The following is a 20,062-nucleotide window of genomic DNA, read 5'->3' as shown; positions in this document are numbered from 1 at the left end:
AGATGGATTTGCATAAACAACTTTATGTAATTGGAGCATCTTTCCTAGTATGATACTGAAAAGCAGTCTCACCCCATCACCATCCTCAAAGGAGTTTATGATGTGAAAAGGCAGTGTGGTTCCACGTCGAACCAAGTGATGGAAATTTCATCCCCATACCTAGGCATCCTTCCAATTCTTGCTGTTTGATGCCTATCAAACTTTGTTAACCTGCAATGGAGTAGATGCTCGAGGGATTCAAAAGTCATTTTTTTTATGTTGTATGTGGTGGAAATTTGACAGAAGTAATGGATCTTCATCATGGTCTCTTCTTGCATCAATTCTAGGTGGATAATCCATTATGATGTTGAGGCTTAATTCCATGAAATCATTTCAATCATCAGCATGGAAGGTAAGCACCAATCTCGAAGTATTATTTTTTCATAAGTAGAAATAGAAGAATGAACACGGGATGCAAATCAAAAATCCATTCGACGAGATGAGCCGTAAAGTTTTGCACTACATATAGTTATAGCAAATCCTATATAATCAGAGGGATTCACAAATAATTTCTACAGGTTGAAATTGGTTTTACAAAAGCAATGCTCATTCAGTGTCAACAAATGGAATGAGAAAATGGAAAACTGAATAATAATTTAGATTTTATACAAAAAGTGAACCACAGAGAAATTGAGTGATGTTAAGCAATGTAAACGAAGCTCAAAAGCTCACTTTTTGGTGATGGCAAATCTCATGAGCTAATATGCTCTTTACAAGATTGAGTTTGATTTTATCCAGCAGCTTCTTCCCATCGGTGCAGAGAGAGAGAGAGAGAGAGAGAGAGAGAGAGGAAACCGTTAAAAAGTCAGGTAGCACTATGATTTTACTACTGTCATGGGAGACCTCGAAAAGATGTATGCACTTGCTTTCATGAAAAGAGCACAAGCACAAAGCTAGCATGATTTGTCAACTTGCAGTGTAACAAGTACCTGATATCATCCTAATGCATGCAATGGGGCCTTTCCACTCTATTCCTAATACAACCAACTCTCCAGGTTGTGGATCCTTCTGGTAAAATACATCACACACAGGCGTAAGATTCTGTAGTGTATCTTTAAATCTTATAGAGAAAAGTTAAAGCTTTTTCCCATAAATATCTTTGTATGACACGTAACAGGAAGATCCAATGCTCCATTAACATCCCATTCTCCCTTAGGGTCTATGCTCGAGACATTGATGTCATAACAGGTGAATCTCTTTGACTGTGAAGACCTTTCCTCCAGGTTCAAACACGTTAATATTGTTCATATCTCGATAATGCTTGCCATACCATTCTGTTAAAATTAAGAGCACATAAGGATTATATTTATGCATGAGAAGTTCTCATTTGAGTATTAAATTTCTTCTTTTTGTCTTTTTGTGTTGTTCTCATTTTTAAGTATTCATCTCTTAGGTGTAGTGTTATGATGTCTTGCCTCATTTAGGATTCCACCAATTATCATTGCAGAGTTTTTTCTTCTCTCTCTAAAATAAAGGACTCAGGCTCAATTTATTTATTCATTTATGAAAGGTTCCAGCTGCCTTTCATGTCCTTGTGGAAATACAATACATGGACCATTCTATCACCTTCTACACAAAGAGAGCTTGCTTTTCCATAGTCTGATTCTATGGCTGTCATTTCCCTGAACAAAGGATTAGGGCTTGTGTATACAGTAATGAGAAAGGTGGAAAATGACAAGCTTAGACATTAGGACCCACTATGTACGGGCTTACAAACCATTTCTGATGGAGACCCCTTCAAGAAAGTCATTTGGTATCTCTCCTTCCATACTTGAAATGGTGACTGCCTCACCAATTGGATCTACTGGTGCAAAATTGCCCTAAGATGTTTCCACAGATAAAATTGAAACCAGGATATGTCTAGGTGCAATATGTCTTTAACTTTTTCTAATTTCTAGGTGCAATATGTCTTAACTCAAGTACATTTTGGTTCCTTTTTCCTTTGCTTGGTGAGCAGAAAAAAATGTGGTCAACAGAAATAATTTTGGAAGTGGCAAAGTTTATAGTTATTAGCTCAAATATTACCACAACAGAAGAATTTGGGTGCTTGAATATGAATGTCTTATTGACATATTTTTTATATGTTGATGTTGTTTTGATGGATTGCCTTGAATATCAAATGGTTCCTAACGTTGAGCCGGATCGGGTGGCATACACATCGTACTATTCATGGGCAACACTAGGAATGCAATCCTATCTACTCGCAGGAACCAGATTTATTTACAGGTGCAACTTCGGCAACCTTATTTATTGGTAAAATGTGATCAATAACGAGGTTTTCCCATTAGCTTCCAGAAAGGAAAGGAAAACTACTATTTCCTGTGTGTGGGATACTGTAGAACCTGCTTCGCACGAATCACGAATGCCAATATTCACAGGTGCCCATGGAGGCAGGTAAAGATAAAGCATTAATAACATTATTTAGACATTAAAACAGAATAATGGCACCCTTGCCTGCTCTCTCTCTTTTCAATCCCATTCGAGCATGCACACACATATACATCTTTTAACAACATCAATTTTATTATCCTGACAGCCATCACAGTTGAAGAAAACAATACACACACATATACATCTTTTAACAATTTATTTTCCTGACAACCATCACAGCTGAAGAAAGAAAATAATAGGCTAGGTCAGCTTGCTTGGGCTCTTCGGAATAGACTTCAGAGGTTTTAACCTTTGACCTTTCTCGCCCAAACTGAAATCTCTACTACTAAGCTGAAGCCTGAGAGACAATATGTTAAAGAGAAGCTTTCACCATACCTGCACTAACATCGGAACACATGATCCACATAATGATTCGACATGACTTGAGCAAACTTTTGCATGAGATTTCGTGCAGTCTTAGAAATTCTTGCTCTTAGGGATACTTCTGGGCATTCTTTTAGACAATGAGACTATTACAATTTGCAAAATTACAAACATCAACTTTCTCAATTTCAGTTAGAATTAGAAAAAGAGGCTGTTACAATTTGGAAAATCACAAACATCAACTTTCTCAATTTTAGTCACAAGGAAAATGAACATGAGAGAGAGAGAGAAGCCAAAAGATTGGGCCAATGAAGGTTTTCCTTGTGATCCATAGACACGTACAGCACAAGAAAAATCCATTGGAATAAATAGTTTCTATAGCTAAGGGTGAACCATTTGACTAGCATGTAGGCATATTACCATGATAAAATGCATATTATAAGCCATTCTGACCATGAAAAGAACGTCGTGAACTCAAACAATCTTCGAGGTTTGAGAAAACAATGCCTTGAGCAAGGCTTAAGGTTGTGTCAGTGTATTACCAAAATGGTGCCTAACTTTTCCTTTCTGCCTAATTTCTATCTTAATCAATGTTTAAAAAATCGGATTGGAGCTCTGACTCACTATGAGCTTGAGCCCAGGTCCCTTTGGTCTGACTTGGGTGAGTCAAACTCAGACCTGGCAACTTTTATAAGAAAAATTTAAAGACCATAAATTCTAGAAAAAAAAAAAAAGGGAAAAATAATTATTGGGTTTTTCTGCTTGGAATCGCCTAACTCCCGTTGGATTGGTGATTTTCTGAACATTGAATTTAATGTAGTCCATTCAACACATGCTAAATGGCATATCAAGTTAGTGTTTTAAGATTCTAAGTTTGTGAAGTAATTGTTGGATTGCCCGGGCCCGGTTCTCTGGCCTTGGTGGCCTGGCCCTCGAGTCACATTTTGTAGCCCATTCCCTAGTTTTTTAGGGCCTGTTCATCCAGCCCAGTGCCACCCTTACTGCTATGAAAGCTCCTTAAATTCCACAAAACTCTTACTGCTATAAAAGCTCCTTAAATTCCACAAAACTGAGACATGTTCCATTTTCTAGGTGAGGTTATTTATGTATGGGCCATGCACCCATATTAGATATATATATACCTTTTTTATTCTCTTAATATTGAAACAATTTACATCAGACAGTTGAAAGTGATCTTCCAAAACTATTAGTCTACATCAAAGTTTTAACCGGACCGGCTCCAGGGCTTGGCCAATTACCTTTGGCAAGTCGGACTGTCGAGGGCTGTTTCTAGAAACCTGATTTTTTTGAAGGACATTGATTGGATTTTTTGTAATTTCAGACACACTCTAGTAGACTTGGTTTGGACACTGATAAGACGCAGTTCATCCAGTAACTCGGAATTCTAAGACGGATTCATGAGATTTTTTAAACTCTGATCTGTAGGAATTGACCTATTTATGCAATAAATTCCAATAAATTTTTAGTAGAAGTTATTTATAAGGTTAAAGGCATAGAATATAGAAACAAGCATTTGGAGTCTTATTGATCATGTTATATCCAATTAGGATGGTGGAAATATTTTAGCGGTTCTCGGTTTTAGCATTTTGTGCATTCTCGTCTTATTTATACACATGTGTTTTATTGATTACTTAATGGACTATGATTATCTATGATATATTTAGGAAGCATGGATCATGGTGGAGAGAGATTGTGACTAAGCATTTGGATCATCTCGAATTCTGTCTCCATCACCATACACATTCCATCATACCAACATGACCCAAGTGGATTATGGCTCATTTTAATAGCTTGTCAAGTCTAGTAGCTTTGGCTTTTATCTCTAAATTTGTGGATGGGTGTATGTTGCTATTTCCTTAATGGCTGATACTTATTAGACAAAGATATTGGTTCTCAGTATGACATATTGCCATGAACTTAGTTGAAAGCTCTTATTTCAGCTCAAGTTTTGGTGGCTTTGGGTTTACAATTCATTGCAAATAATGCTTCTATATAGTTTCATTTGTTTATTGATGTTGATAAGCTTTTTTCATGGCCAAAATCAGGTTATACAGGGGAGAACCCTATTAATCTGATAAATGAAAAGTTCTTGTATGTTTGTTGTTTTTATTTTTGGTGGATAGAGATGTTTCTGCACACATTTTTGTGCATCTAGCAAGGTTTATTTTAGCAAACCAATTATCAGACACTACCCCAATTGTAAATATTAACTCTAAACCATGAATCCAACAACTTTAGAAGGTCCACATTATGGATTACCCCATGGTCAATCTGACAGTATTGGTTACTAAGCACTCAGACTTGAAAAAGTGGTCTCTCTTTCTCTATCTCTCGCTCTCTCTCTCTTATATTTTCAAATGATATTCAAGCTGAGTACAGAGCTTCAATAATAGTCTCTCTACTTTTCACAGTGATATTAGAACCATTGTAATTTATTGAACAATGCTGTGAAAAATGTGAACGGAGCTGTTGAGACACCTTGAAGCACATGTTTCTTCCATGGGAATCTCTAAATCATGTATCTCTTCTTTATCTCATGCTCCATTCCAGAGTAGGCACTATCTAATCTTCATTTAAACCCTGTAGTAATATAGATATGAAATTCTCTTTTTATGTAAAGTGCTGAAACATGACTCATCAGCCAGCTTTCGTGCCCAAGAGTTTTCTTGTTCATTTTCTGTGTTGATCCTCTATTAAGATTATTATCAGGAAGTCTAGTTAGAAAATGCAGATTATATGCAGCGCTGCATTAGCATTTCATTACTTTTTGACAGCTAACAATATATTCTATTCATGATAATCTGTTCCAAATCGCCACTTTGGAGCAATGGTTGCACACTATGATTTTGAAGTCTATATACATTTGGAGAAATCGTTTTTGGTTTTACAAATAAAAGTTCCATGAAAACCATAAGGAACCCTACATGGTATAGTTGTTTTAGCAACAGGTGCTTCTGTGAATTTCTTTGCAGCTATCATCTGAACCTGCAGTACAACATTGAAACTATTAGAGACTGAAACCTTGTGGTCTTCAATGTTATGCCATTCTACTTTTTATTTTTCTTTCTTAGAGGGAGGAAAGGAAGAGGAATGAAGGAAAAATTGACATAGAGTTATAAGTCCTCAAAAAAAAAAAATAAAAGGAAAAAAAAGAAAAAAAAAAGGGAAATTCATACTTCAGAGATATTGGTATTCTCATTATGAGCATAGCAAACTATCCATCCATCATCTTCATCAGTGCCCCCTGGTCTTGACACAAATACAGCCCCAGAGCAATGCTGGTTTTCCTCAAGCCTATGGTATTCTATCTTAATTCTCCTCTCCTCAGCACCCTGCATTTCCATTGATTAGTATCTTTGGGAAAGTTTGTATTAAGCAATGGTATGGAACAAGATAAATATGATCTTACCTGAACATGGGATTCCTCAAGGTCCTCAAAATTTAGCTTTGCAAACATATTATATGTTGCCAAACCTAGCAGTGAAAAAGGAAAATCAGACACAAATATCAAATAGACGGATGACATACACACGCACACATAAGGCCTCGTTGTGTATAGTAAAAAAGACTTAATGGCTTAGAATTATGTTAGCGATTCTTGAGCTTTCCGTGGAATCCACAACTCAGGTATATCCATAGTTATTCTTTAGACCCATAAATTTGTTGTTTATAGTCGGGAAATCCATAGAGACATCTAATCCAGTGAGCTATCCTTCTTTTACTGAACCATTTTTCATGTTCAATCTCCATTCGTAAACATGAGTGAACAATATTCCATCAATAGAAGGATCAGATCCTTCTTCTCTTCCAAAGGGTATAAAAGCTCTGCGAAATGATTCAATTTTATTGACACCAAGATCAGGACCCGGTATGATGGATCCTTCAGCCCGGCATCCTCTTACCACAACCTTGTTTTATTGGAAAATGAAATGTTAATATTGGTAATGTTGGTAATTGAAAATTATAAAGTTAATGGATGTATTGCGCATTGCATCATTATCTAATTGTTGCTTGTTTTCTGATATGATAACAAAAATTAGAGTCATATTCTGGTGCTCACCTCATCTCCTTATGTGAAAAGTGCAAGGTGTTTTTACATCAAACCAAGTTGTGGAATTCACATCTCCATAGCGTGGCATTACTCCAATTCTTGCTTTCTGATGTTTCTCAAACTTTATTAACCTGCACTGAGAACTCATGAGGAATTTGTGGTTTCCGTTCCTTTTTGGGTAGGTAAGAATTCAAAACTCCATTTCTTTTTGCAATGAAAGTTTCAGAGAACTTACTGTCCTCCATTGATTAGTCTTTTTGGGTCAATGATAAGGGCATAATCCATTATGACATTAAAGCTGAAATCCATGTAGTAATTTCAGTGATTAGTACGCATCTATGCAATATGAGGATGCGAACTTCTTAAACTTGAACAATTGCAATGAATTGTCAATAATTGCATTGTTTATAAATCTATTAGTTTCAACATGGTTCTCAAGATATGTGCAAAAAACATGCTCATTCAACTCCAGAAATTGCTCGAGTATAGGCATCATTTCTCATCATCGTAAACTATTTGAATGAGAATAGTGACAATATAAAATCATAATCTATAATTGCATAAATCCAATAAGAACTATAGTAAATTAAGTGACGGAAGAAAAGTTGGGCAGAGCTCACTTTTTGGTGATAGCAATCTCATGAACTAAAGGGCTCCTTTCAAATTTAAGGTCAACTTTATTCACCGTCCTCTTCCCATCGGCTGAGAGAGAGAGAGAGAGAGAGAGAGAGAGAGAGAGGCATAAGGCAAGCTGAAATGGAGTGCTTATGGGTAGATTTGCATAGTGTCAATGTAGTAGGTACCTGATATCACTCCTAATACATAAAATGGCTTCTTTGAATCTATGCCCATCATAACCAACTCCCCAGTTTGTGGATCCCTCTAATAATACATTGTGGAAATAAGTATAAGATTCTATCGTAGTATAGTCTAAATAATTTCTAGGACTCTCTTGTAACCAAAGCTCATGTTTAACTGTTATAGAAATAATTCAGGATCACAAGCATTATTAACAAAGTTTGCTTATGTATACCTTCGGATGGCTCGTGAAAGGATGATCCCATGCTCCATTGATGTCCCATGCATCCTTGGTGTCTAGGCTGGAGATGTCAATCTCATAAGGCAAATGATTCTCTGCAATTGAGAAGACCTTTCCCCCATGTTCGAAAACGTTAGTATTGTTCATATCTCCGTAATGCTTTGTTCATATCTCGGTAATGCTTGCCGAATCTCAACTGTAGAAATCAAAAGAAAATAAGACTGATAGACAGGCCTTTCAAGGTTGTTCAGGTGGAGTTCTATATTAATTCTCTCTCTCTCTCTCTCTCTCTCTCTCTCTCTCCATTCTAGGTATTTCTCATTTAAACATGTTGATCTCCTTGATCAAAGTTATGATGGTTTGCCTGATTTAGAAGTGTACCAACTAAAACTGCAGCAGGTTGCCCTTCTACAATGGGAAGAAACAGGGGTTTATTCTTTTCCCTCTCTAATGTAACGGAATCAGACTCAATGTATTTGTTTTTATATGAAAGGCTCCAACCCCCTTTGCTGTCCTTGTGGAAATACAATGCATGGAGCATTCCATCACCTTCTACCCAAATAGCACTTGATCTTCCAAAGATGGATTGAGTTGCAGTCACTTCTCCAAATAAAGGATTGGGGCCTGTTTATATACATCATTGAGAAAGTAAAAGAGAAACTAATAAAGAGTGAGTTGAAACGCAAGGAAAACTTCAAAATCTATCCATAGTGCATGATAATACATATCATTTCTAATGTAGACCCCTTCAGGAAAGTCATTTGGTATCTGTCCTTCGACACTTGAAATCATAACTGCCTCATCAATTGGATTTACAGGTGCATAGTTGCGCTAAAATGATCCCAAGGATGTTATAGAAATAAAGTTCTAAAAATGATAAGATATAACTCATTTCTAGATGAAATATGATATACACCCAAAAGTCGGATCAGGATGTTGGCTAGGTAACCAGGTTCCTCTTTTAATTTCTTATTGGCTTCTCCTTTTAATTTCTTTGTTAAATATGGACTGATCCAGCGAGGGAATCACCCAAGTCGAATGGGATTGAATCAGAATCGATCCCTGGCGAGTCGGGAACCGTCTCCAATATTTGAAACAATGCTCAAAAGTACGTCTTATGACTATTTTTTTTATAGATTGGCAGATGATGTAATCTAAAGGATTAACATTCAATGGCCAAAGCTTCTAACTCAACTACTATGTTATCCAATCGCACACTAATTCTTTTAACCTGACAACCATTAAACTAAACATGCTACAAATTTAGTTATAAGGGAGAATCCACCATACCTCCTGAACCAGCATGGGTTGTTTGACGAAATGAAAGACATTGTCCACAAAAGCATCCAAGAAAACTTTAGAAATACTTTGTAGAGTCTTAGTAATTTTTTCCTTCAAGGAAAGTCCTGAACCAGCATGGGTTGTTTGACGAAATGAAAGACATTGTCCATAAAAGCATCCAAGAAAACTTTAGAAATACTTTGTAGAGTCTTAGTAATTTTTTCCTTCAAGGAAAGTCCTGGCCAATCTTTTGAAGGATGAGGCTATTACAGTTTGCAAGATCACAAACATGAGCTTTCTCAATGAACAATCTCCATTGAGAGAGAGAGAGAGATTAAAAAAAGGGTAAGTCGAGAGAGAGAGAGAGATTACAAACACAAATGATGCATTGTACCTAGACGGTCACATGCACAGTTGACCTTAATTGAGCATGAGATGTGGTCGCTGAAGGTTTTCTTCGTGATCCATAGGCATGAATGACACGGTGACTTAAATCCATTTTCTGATAAGAAGTAGTTTCTGTAGCTATGGTTGAACCTTGTACTGTATTACAAAGACATGCCATGAAGTATTATGCTGTAAGCCATTGTGAAGAGTGTCGCAGACTCGAATGATCTTCCTCCAGTGTTGGATTTGGACCTATGTTTGTTACTTCCATGGTGAAACTTCTTTTTCTTTAGAAGAGAACTCTAAATATCAGCAATTTGAATTTAGCATGGACTGCCAATTTTATTTTGAATAACTATTTTATCCCTGTCCATCTAACAGATGCTACTGAAATGGGGCCCGATATTATATTTCGTACGTGCATGGTGTTCGAGTATTTTACCCAACATTTACCATCCATGCAGTGGAATTGAGTAACTGTTCTGCCAAATCGGTGGCGATAAAAAAGTGGGCAGTAGCTCATCACACATTATGTTGGATAAACATGGATAGTGGATGTTGGGTATGAATTCTGAATAGAATGCTTTCCTCTACTAAAACATGTGGTTTAGGAATTTCATTTTGAGCATCTATGTGACATTTTCCATTATTTTAAGCTGTTTTGTTCATAAATCAAAAGCATCAAATATACTTCTTTGGAAAAAAAAAATGTTTGGCAAAGTTTAAAATTTGAATAATATTTGGGAAATTGTTATATGTAAAGGAAATATTAAGAAATTAGTTTTCGCGGCGCCAAAGGTGGTAAGAAAAAGGGTGAATTTACAGTTTTCACAATGATAAGTTCTTGAAGCTTACAGACAGGGTGCTTTCACTTTTTGAAAACTCTGTAAGAGAATGCCTACGAGCTCCTATATGATTAAAAAAAATGCAAGTAACATTGTATCATAACAAAATGACAGTGAAGCTTTTCTTTTAAATGAATCCCATAATTTGGAAATAGAATTAGATCTGTTTTGCCTCTACCTTTCTTTGACATTAATGTCCATTTGATTCTAATGGAGTTTTAGTTCATTTATCCCCTCTTTTTCTATTGATCCTTATCATAGAGCCAAAATTTTTTGGCTTACCGAGCTATACAGCTTGGTGGCAAGTTTTTGGGTTTTCTTGGACCATTTTCGGGCCGGTCGGGTAGAGGCCCGGCCTAGTGAAGCAATATTTCCTAATTGAAAAAAAAGGCCTATGTGATCTTTTACCGGGGAAATACAATTTTTTTTTATTTTTTTTAATTATAATCACTCCTTATAATTTTGGCAACAATATCACTCACAGATGGTCTTATTACAAACAATAGAAATTCTAAAAATAAATAACACATCAATAAAATAAATCTCGACTACTTGATGCCATTCATACAATCTAATACTGTGCTTGAGAATATAAAATAAAAGAACAAACAAATAAAAGAAATCTACCGGAGATTACCTCAACCTGGCTTTTTACACCCTACACAGAGTCACCACATCCAATGGCGCAGGATATGTGGTCTAGTTTCAATCTCGAACCGGGATAGCTGATTTTGGCCAAACTAGGTAACCACCCCTTAAAATCTCTACTAAACCTTAACCCCCAAAATTAACTTATAACCCTTAAAATGAACTTAGGTCTAGAGAGGAGAGAGGGTACTATCTCAAGTTTTGGAGAGAGAGAATTAGAGAGAGAAATATGGAGGAGAGAGAGTGGGGCATGCTGCTCTAGGAGAGAGAGGTGAAAAAGAGGTTATCGGAGAGAGAGTGGGGCATGCTGCTCTAAGAGACAGAGGTGAGAAAGAGGTTATCGCAGAGAGAGAGGTTGTGTAAAGATTGGGGGGGGAGCAGCTCTATTTATAGTGGATATTAGGTTTAAGGTTTCTTAACGTTTTCTCATAGTTTGCCTCTTTCATGAGATTGAATCTAGACCGTTGATCAAGGTGACTTGTAGAGTGAGAGATTTGAGCCATCCAGTCCACAGATGGGCCATCAACATTATGGAAGGTGTTTGAACCATTATCTCTCTTTCCTTAAACTATTTTCCCATCAATATATTTAAATAAAAAAAATATCATGCATTCCATAAAATTGCATGATCCATGTCACATGTTCCATAAGGATATGTCAAATATTATTAAATAAATAAATACTACCAAATATAAATAAGATAATGTCAGTATTTACTATCTATTCAAATTGACCATATCCCTTTAAAGCAAACTTGCTATAAAATAAATAAAGCCATGGTCAATATTTTCCTTCCAAGATTTGACCACATGCCACAAATCAAACTTACCTTAACTTAAAGTCTTGAACATAAAGCAATTAAAGAGAATCCAAAGGGTGGGGCCTGCTACCCCTTTGTGGCACATGTGGGCCCCCACCCACATGCCACATGGTGGGCCCATGTGCACTTTGGGCCTCCCATGGAAATTTATAATTTTTTTTAAAATTAAATAAAACGAATTAATATATTTTTGAATGTTTACAACTTTGTAAAATCAATAACTGTATTTTTATAATTCCAAAAATCATAATTAAAATATTGAGAGATTCATAAAAATTCAAAAAAATTCAAATAATAAAACTAAAATCATTTCAATAATAAAATGAACATAATTAAATTAATATGATAGGAAAAGAATCCATATGGTTTTAGGAATTCAATCTGTCATAATGGGGTACTCCACCTTCAACTATGGACTACAGACCACACTAGCTTTATTGAATGGACCTAGTGTTTCCCATGACCCACAGTCCAAGCAGGGGTTCATTAGCGTGTCATCAAAGTTATGTCGATGAATCAAGGGGTCACAATCCCAGTTTGTGGATTACAGGTCTTTCTCTCGAGACGAGCCAAGGTCACCACGACCTGATACGACCACAGCTCTATGGCGCATAGGGGTATCTTTCGCACATGCATACGCTTCACTCAAATGTGAATATCTAACTTTTCCGAACGATCTATTAATATGTATACCGTATGATGAAATATGGATGAGGTTTTGGCCCCCATCTCAGTAGGCCTACCATCACACACAAGGGTCACACAGTCCCTCGGCTCTCTCATTTAGGCATAAGCTCCGACCTCATCAAGGGCCAACCCAAAACCCTCATCGATTAATTCTTTATTCCCAGGTACCTTAGGTTTTCCAACCGACTGGCCTAGATCGATAAGCACAGTCCGGTATAAGCAAACTTCATTCGCTTAGTATGGTCTTCGAGGGACCACACTCCCACTGAGTTTATGTTTCACTATAATAAAAGTATTGCAATACACACTCATAAGGCCTTTAAAAGGCCACATAGACCCAACAATTATGACCTGGGCCCATAATAGGCCCAAAATGGCCTTGCCCGAACGCCCGAGGCCTGACCCAAACCATTGGCAGCCCTAGTGACAATGGATTTTTCAGCCATTGTAGTTGTTTTACATTGTTAACTTCCCATTGGATTTGGAGATGCGCTTTACTTTGATTGTATAAAGCACACTCCTGTCATTCCTAAATAATATATTAAGGGAATGGATGCGGTCAGCCCACGGGCTGACTGCTATAATTGTCAGCCAATGGCTTAGATTAAATTTGGGCCGATTGATGGTCACGACCTTGTTTCATATTTGAATTTTTTTTTTCTACAATTTAAATCACTTGAAAATTTAGGCGTACATTATACTCATTAAGATGTACTTAAATATAAAAATATAATTCATAAAATATAAATTGACCAAAATACCCCCAAAGCATTTCAGGGGTATTTTGGTCAATTTATATTTTTTGAATTATTTTTTAAATATTTTTAGTAGATTCTACTATTTTTTGAAAATAGACGTTCTAAATTTCAAGTGATTTGGATTTATATATAAAAAAAAAATGAAAATTCAAATAGAAAATGAGGTTGTGATAATTGGATTGGGCCCAGATTCAATTTGGGCCGTTGGCTGACACTGTAGTTGTCAGGCGGTGGGTGGACATGATCTTTTCGCATATATTAAATCTCGTATATAATAAGAACATTCAAAAAACCAAAACAAAAAAAAGAAAAGAAAAAGAGTTTATATAAGGTTGTAACTTTAAAATATAGGATTAAAGATGCACCTAAAAATTCCACAGGAAAATGTTATTTTAATGTTGAAGAATCTTCTAATTACGCTACGACCTAGGCTCAATTCCTACCAATGGTAGGGGCCCTCTCCTCACTGACTCACCAAAAAATAAAGAAAAACTCTAATTGATCATCTCAACATCGAGATGTATGAATATGAAAAAACAAAGGTTTTGAGTCCCAAAAATTGTTCATCTTGAAACACATTATCTTGACTGTCCGTTTTCAAAATTTTCATATGTTTATAGATCTACTTGATTTTAACCATTTTTGGAATTTAAAATTTGATAATTGATTGTCAAAATGGATTTTAAGATAAAGAAAAAATTTATATAGAGCCTAGGCTCTAAACAATCAAATCATAGCCTACCTCAAAAGTTTCACTAGAAGAGGTGGTTTTGAAAGTATCGTCAAATTGATCATCTTGACACCAAGAAGCATGGACATCAAAAAAAAAATGGATTTCAAGTTATGGAAATAGTGTATCTTGTAATGTATTTCTGGACCGTCAAATTTTAACATTTTAAAGTTTTCATAGATTTGCTCAATCTACACTGTTTTTTAAGGTCTACGTTTTATAATTAGATATGAAAATATATTTTAAGGCTAGCATAAAGATTTCCAGTATTTAAACTATATTTCTCGACTCTATTTGAAGGTGGGCTCTACTTTGACGGTTTAGAGCCTCGGCTCTATACAAACCGCACTTGATAAGATAATCCTTATAATTTTTTACAACAAAGTTACATGTTTTGATAAAATTTGGATGTGCTCCTTAATTGGATTGTTTAAGGTTGCAACTCGTAGAAACCACACCCAAAAAAAAAAAAAACACTCATACACAATAAGGGCACGTTTGGTTCGCTCGTAAATATTCCCCGAAAAATATTTACATATACATTCTTTGTATAATGTTTGGTAGCACATTTAAAAAACATTGCGTAAACAAATTCATATGTTTGGTAGCGCTTGGTTGGTGTGAAGACACAAAACCTTGAATATATAATATAATATATATATATATATATATATATATATATATATATATATATATATATATATATATATATATATATATATATATATATATATATATATATATATATATATATATATATATGAGCAATGATCAATGCAACAGTTGTATCATAGTATAATGCAACGACACTTCTAGAAAATCATGTTTGTGTATATGTATGACCCCAAATTTATACACACACTCTCTTCATCTCAATAATCAATCCCTCAAAATATAATAAAAGTTCAATTTGAACCCTAGATATGGTCAAAATGAGTCTCCTCCAAAAGCGAATCTAGACCATTCATTTTGTGAATTTCAAGATCTTAGCATTTATAAATTCAAAATCAATTTTTAACATTGTTCATCTAATGATAATAAAGCCATCCAAAAAAATTCGAAATGAAAAAATCATTATAAGGCCTAGATCTAAGTATCTTACCAAAATGAACGGCCTATGTTAATTAGACTAAAAAAATACTTTCTAGGTAGTGATTTCAATTTTTTTTTTTTTTGTGATTGTTCATTAGAATGAAAAGAGTGCGTCTTTCAAAATTTGGATCAAACAAATGGTCATAAGATGGTTTTTTTAATGTTGTTGCATCATATTACTATACAACGGTTGCATGAAATCATTACCTCATATATATATATATATATATATATATATATATATATATATATAGGGGAGTGATTTCATGCAACGATTGCATAGTAATATAATGCAACAACCTTCAAAAGCTATGTTATACCCATTTGTTTAACCCCAAATTTTAAATATAAGTTGTATTCAATCTAAAGAATGATCATAAAAAAGGAAAATTTGAAAATACACCCCAAAATATGTTTTTTGAGCCCAACTAATATAGGCCATCCATATTAATGAGATGCTTAGATCAGGGCCTTGGAATGACTTTTTTCTTTTCAAGATTTTTAGATTGCTTTAGTATCATTAGATTAACAATGCTAAAAAATAAAAAATTGATTTTGAATTTGTAAAGGTTTAAATCTTGAACTTCATCAAATAGATGATCGAAATTCATTGTTGGAGGGTGCTCCTTTTGACTATATCTTGGATGCAAATTGAATTTTATTTTTTTAATAATGATTATTAGGATGAAAGGAGTGGGTGTGTAAAATTTGGGGTCATACAAATGTATTAAATATGGCTTTCTAGAAGTGTGGTTGCATTATATTACTCTACAACCATTGCATGAAATCATTCCCCATATATATATATATATATATATATATATATATATATATATATATATATATAACATAATATAATATAATTTATATTTATTTTATTATATATAATATAATATATGATATTTATATATTATAAAATGTGAATAATATAAATACATATAATATAATATAAATATAATATAATATATAATATAATATAATATAATATAATATATAATATAATATAATATATAATATGAATATATAAATATTATATATTCTTCATATTATATTATATTATATATTCTATTATGTTTTATATATTATATAGATGCATAGACATGAGAAAAACATGGATTTCAAGTTTTGAAAATAGTTCATCTTGTAATGTATTTTTGGACTGTCAATTTTCAAAAGTTTCAAGTTTTCATAGATCTACTTGATCTACACAATTTTTGAAATTTTAAATTTTAAGTTTTCATAGATCTACTTGATCTACACAATTTTTGAAATTTTAAATTTTATAATTAAAGATGAAAATATATTTTAAGACTATCACAAAGACTTTCGGTATTGAAACATTATTTCTCGACATTATTTGAAGGTGGGCTCTAATTTGATTATTTAGAGCGTCGGCTCTATACAAACCACACCCTTCATAAAATAGTTCATCTTCGGTGTACAAAAATTCCCCTCAGAATATTTTCTTGAGGTGTGGTTTTATTTTACCATGTTGTGGCCCTTTCACAGTAAAATATTTTACCATCGTAAAATATTTGCACATGCATTTAGACAATTTATGTAAGTAAATATTTGAGAAATTATCAGAAATATACTTTAATTGTTGAAAAAAAAACCTCAACTTTCATAAATCTCGTCCACACATTTTTTTTTTCTCAATTTTGATTTTCTTTTTTAACCAAAATAGCCTTTATAGTAGACGCATGACCGTAATTACTATTGCATTACGATACTTTATGATAGGGCTTTCACTGTAATACAACTACCGTTAAAGCTATTTTGATAAAAAACAATGTCAAAATTAAATATAAAAAAAAAATATAAATGAAATTTATGAAAGTTAAAAATATCTTTCCAATTAAATAAAAAATTAAAATATATTTATGATAATTTCCCTAAACATATCCTAAGGGCAATATGTTTTTGCTGAAACCTTACGTTACCACAGCTGTTTGATGTATCATTCCTTCACTTAAAGCGAGTAATTCATAAGCTAAAACTGGTACTTTTAGCACGATCCATCCCTGCTGTCCGGTTTTGGCATTTAATGGCTGGGGCATGTGAAGTTCCTCGAGAACTTCCATTGTACCATGCAGTGTTTAAAAAAACGCCGAGTCGACTCGGGAATCGCCATGAACGGATCGAATAGGCGAAAAAAATGGGAATCGTCCGGTTTTAGAGAGAACCGGACGATTCAGTGCAGTGACTCGGGCGATTCACTGTACTGAATTGGCGAGTCAGTACAGTGAATCGGCGAGTCCCGTATGGAACTTTTTTTATTTTTTTAAATCCACGATAGATTTTTTTGTAATACTTGATCGATTTTTTTGTAATCCATGATCGAATTGTTTTTTTTTTTTTTTGTAATCCATGATCAAATTTTTTGTTTTTTTTTGTTTTTGTAACCCATGATAGAATTTTTTGTAATCCATGATCGAATTTTTTGTAATCCATGATCGAAATGTTTGTTTTTTTTTTTCTTGCAATCCATGATTGAATTTTTTGTTTTTTTGTTTTTTTTTGTAACCCATGATAGAATTTTTTGTAATCCATGATCGAATGTTTTGTAATACATGATCGAAATGTTTGTTTTTTTTTTGTAATCCATGATCGAAATGTTTGTTTTTTTTTTTGTAATCCATGATTGAATTTTTTGTTTTTTTTGTAACCCATGATAGAGTTTTTTGTAATCCATAATTGAATTTTTTGTAATCCATGATCGAATTTTTTGTTTTTTTTTGTTTGTTTTTTTTGTAATCCATGATCGAATTTTATGTAATCCATGATCGAATTTTATGTAATCCATGATCGAATTTTTTGTAATCCATGATTGAATTTTTTGAAAATTTGTGATTTTTTTTTTTTAATCCATGATCGAATTTTTTTTTGTAATCCATGATAGAATTTTTTGAAACTTTGTGATTTTTTTTTTTAATCCATGATCGAATTTTTTTTTGTAATCCATGATAGAATTTTTTGAAAATTTGTGATTTTTTTTTTTTAATCTATGATCGATTTTTTTGAAAATTTGTTATTATTGTTTTTTAATCCATATTATTCAAAGAGAAAATGAAAGAGATGATGATTCTGAGGCCACCCTATTACAGCCATATTATTCACATATCGAGTCCCAACAACAACAGTGTAGGGATGAGCACGACAGTGCAGGTGAGCATGAAGGATGGACAATCTTCGGGGATTTTAGATTGAAAACACAACAAAACACTAACACTCAGGGATTTGGGAATAGTCAGACACCTGCTAATATCGATAATTCGTTTTTAGATCGAATAAATGAATTGTTAAACGAATTCAATCAATGGCACCAACGTGACCAAGAAGAACAATAACGTCGTTTATCATTTTATTTTTAGATCATATGTTACTAATTTTATGCTTTATTGTAGTCCATGTATGTTGATATACTTATTCCATGATAATTCTATATTTATCCTTTTGTGTGATGTAAATTAAATGCTGAATGGCGGTTCATGCAGGGAAAGAACATATCAATATTCGCATATTCATTCAAAAACATGAAAATTCTTAATGGAGTACCCTCATTTCTTATTGAATTCCTAAAAAACAATATTTATAATGAATTTTAATAATTTTTTTGGATTTTTTTTAAGCTTTATTTTGACCGATTGACCCGATTCTCGATCCGAATCGCCGATTTGCCGATCCGGATCGGTTTTTTGGAAGCCCGATCCGGGTCACCTATCCGTTTTTTAAACCATTGGTACCAAGGGTCGCAATGTATCGGGAATAGGTCGGATCCGGCTAGATCCAAACCCCAACCCAAACCCAATCTCAAATAGGTATAAATAGATCTGTATCCAGACACGGACACAGACACTGACCCAACGGATCCAAAATTAATAAAGTAATAATATAAAATCCCTGAGCTGGAAGACTGTTTTGGATAAAAAAGAAGTTGTGGTAAACCTAGTGTAGTACTTGAGAATAAATATATGAGCACAGCAAAGAGCAAGTATAGCATAGGCAAAAATTATCCCTTGCCTAATAAAAAGTGTAGGCAATAAAGCAAAGGGGCAGAGAGAGAGAGAGAGAGAGAGAGAGAGAGAGAGGGAGGAGATGGCAAATAACCAACATAATCGCAGAGCGGGAGATAGGGGTAAACCTTCATAATCTGATGATCTGCTGCAGGGGAGATTAGGGGTAAACCTTCATAATCTAATGATCTGCTCTGCTGCAGGAGTATGTGGACAGAAAGGGGAGATTAGGGGTAAACCTTCATAATCTAATGATCTGCTGTGCTGCAAGAGTATGTGGACAGACACTATCAATGGCGCTTCTAGCAGTGGATAGAGACTGAGAGAGAGTTGGTGATAATGCTTGGAACCTTGGGAGGGGTGGGGTATTTGGGCATAATTGTAATGTTATGGCATCCTTCCATTTATTTTTTAGGTTTTGTTAAGTTTTTTTTTTTTTTTTGTGGATAATTTAGTGGGAAAGATAAACCTACCCGTTTTTACAAGTAGTTTAGGACTTAGTTTTTATTCGTGGTAGTGTAGAGCCTCATCATGCGTAACAAAAGATTGACCAAACTGTACAAACGATCCAATACTGTCTATATTGTTTACGAGGGCATTTTAGTCCTCTGTAATTATTAAGATTTATTAAAGCATACGGTTTCTATCAGTCCGTGTAGAAATGAACCACCTCTAAAAATTATATTTTTAGGATGGATTTTTCGACCTAATTCATACTGATATATAATCTTTAATATGGAAATCATGAATATGAAAAGTAAATGTTTTAAAAATAAAAAATATTAATTTTATTAAAAAATTATTTAAACTATTAGTTTCACTTATTTTTAAATGAACCACTTATTTGCATCCATCTTTAAAATAGATGCTTTGTACTTCGAAGATTGTAAATAT

The 20,062-nt window shown here is 34.0% G+C and overlaps 1 protein-coding gene across 12 annotated transcripts; it reads right to left on the bottom strand.

Annotated features, from left to right (window-relative positions):
• Positions 1-5,578: 5,578 nt before the first annotated feature.
• LOC148781897 (carotenoid 9,10(9',10')-cleavage dioxygenase-like) lies at positions 5,579-19,559 on the bottom strand. 12 transcript variants are annotated; one of them, XM_088866811.1, is made up of 8 exons: positions 19,297-19,559; positions 8,269-8,528; positions 7,899-8,100; positions 7,669-7,747; positions 7,486-7,567; positions 6,224-6,288; positions 5,991-6,146; positions 5,579-5,799 (listed from the first exon to the last, which is right to left on the bottom strand). In XM_088866811.1, exons 5-8 carry the CDS (start codon positions 7,505-7,507, stop codon positions 5,668-5,670), a joined length of 375 nt encoding a protein of 124 aa, XP_088722937.1. In that variant the 5' UTR covers positions 7,508-7,567; positions 7,669-7,747; positions 7,899-8,100; positions 8,269-8,528; positions 19,297-19,559; the 3' UTR covers positions 5,579-5,667. The 12 variants fall into 12 exon arrangements, 11 of the variants coding, with proteins under 11 accessions (XP_088722937.1, XP_088722938.1, XP_088722940.1 ...); XM_088866812.1 differs by having other exon boundaries at positions 8,286-8,528; positions 19,297-19,546; XM_088866814.1 differs by lacking the exon at positions 19,297-19,559 and adding an exon at positions 11,055-11,422.
• Positions 19,560-20,062: the final 503 nt, after the last annotated feature.

Source organism: Amborella trichopoda, chromosome 5, assembly GCF_054954075.1.
Source record: "Amborella trichopoda isolate Santa Cruz 75 chromosome 5, AtrichopodaSantaCruz75HAP2 v2.0, whole genome shotgun sequence".
Classification (NCBI taxonomy): Eukaryota; Viridiplantae; Streptophyta; class Magnoliopsida; order Amborellales; family Amborellaceae; genus Amborella; species Amborella trichopoda.
This window is presented reverse-complemented; position numbering and strand designations above follow the sequence as displayed.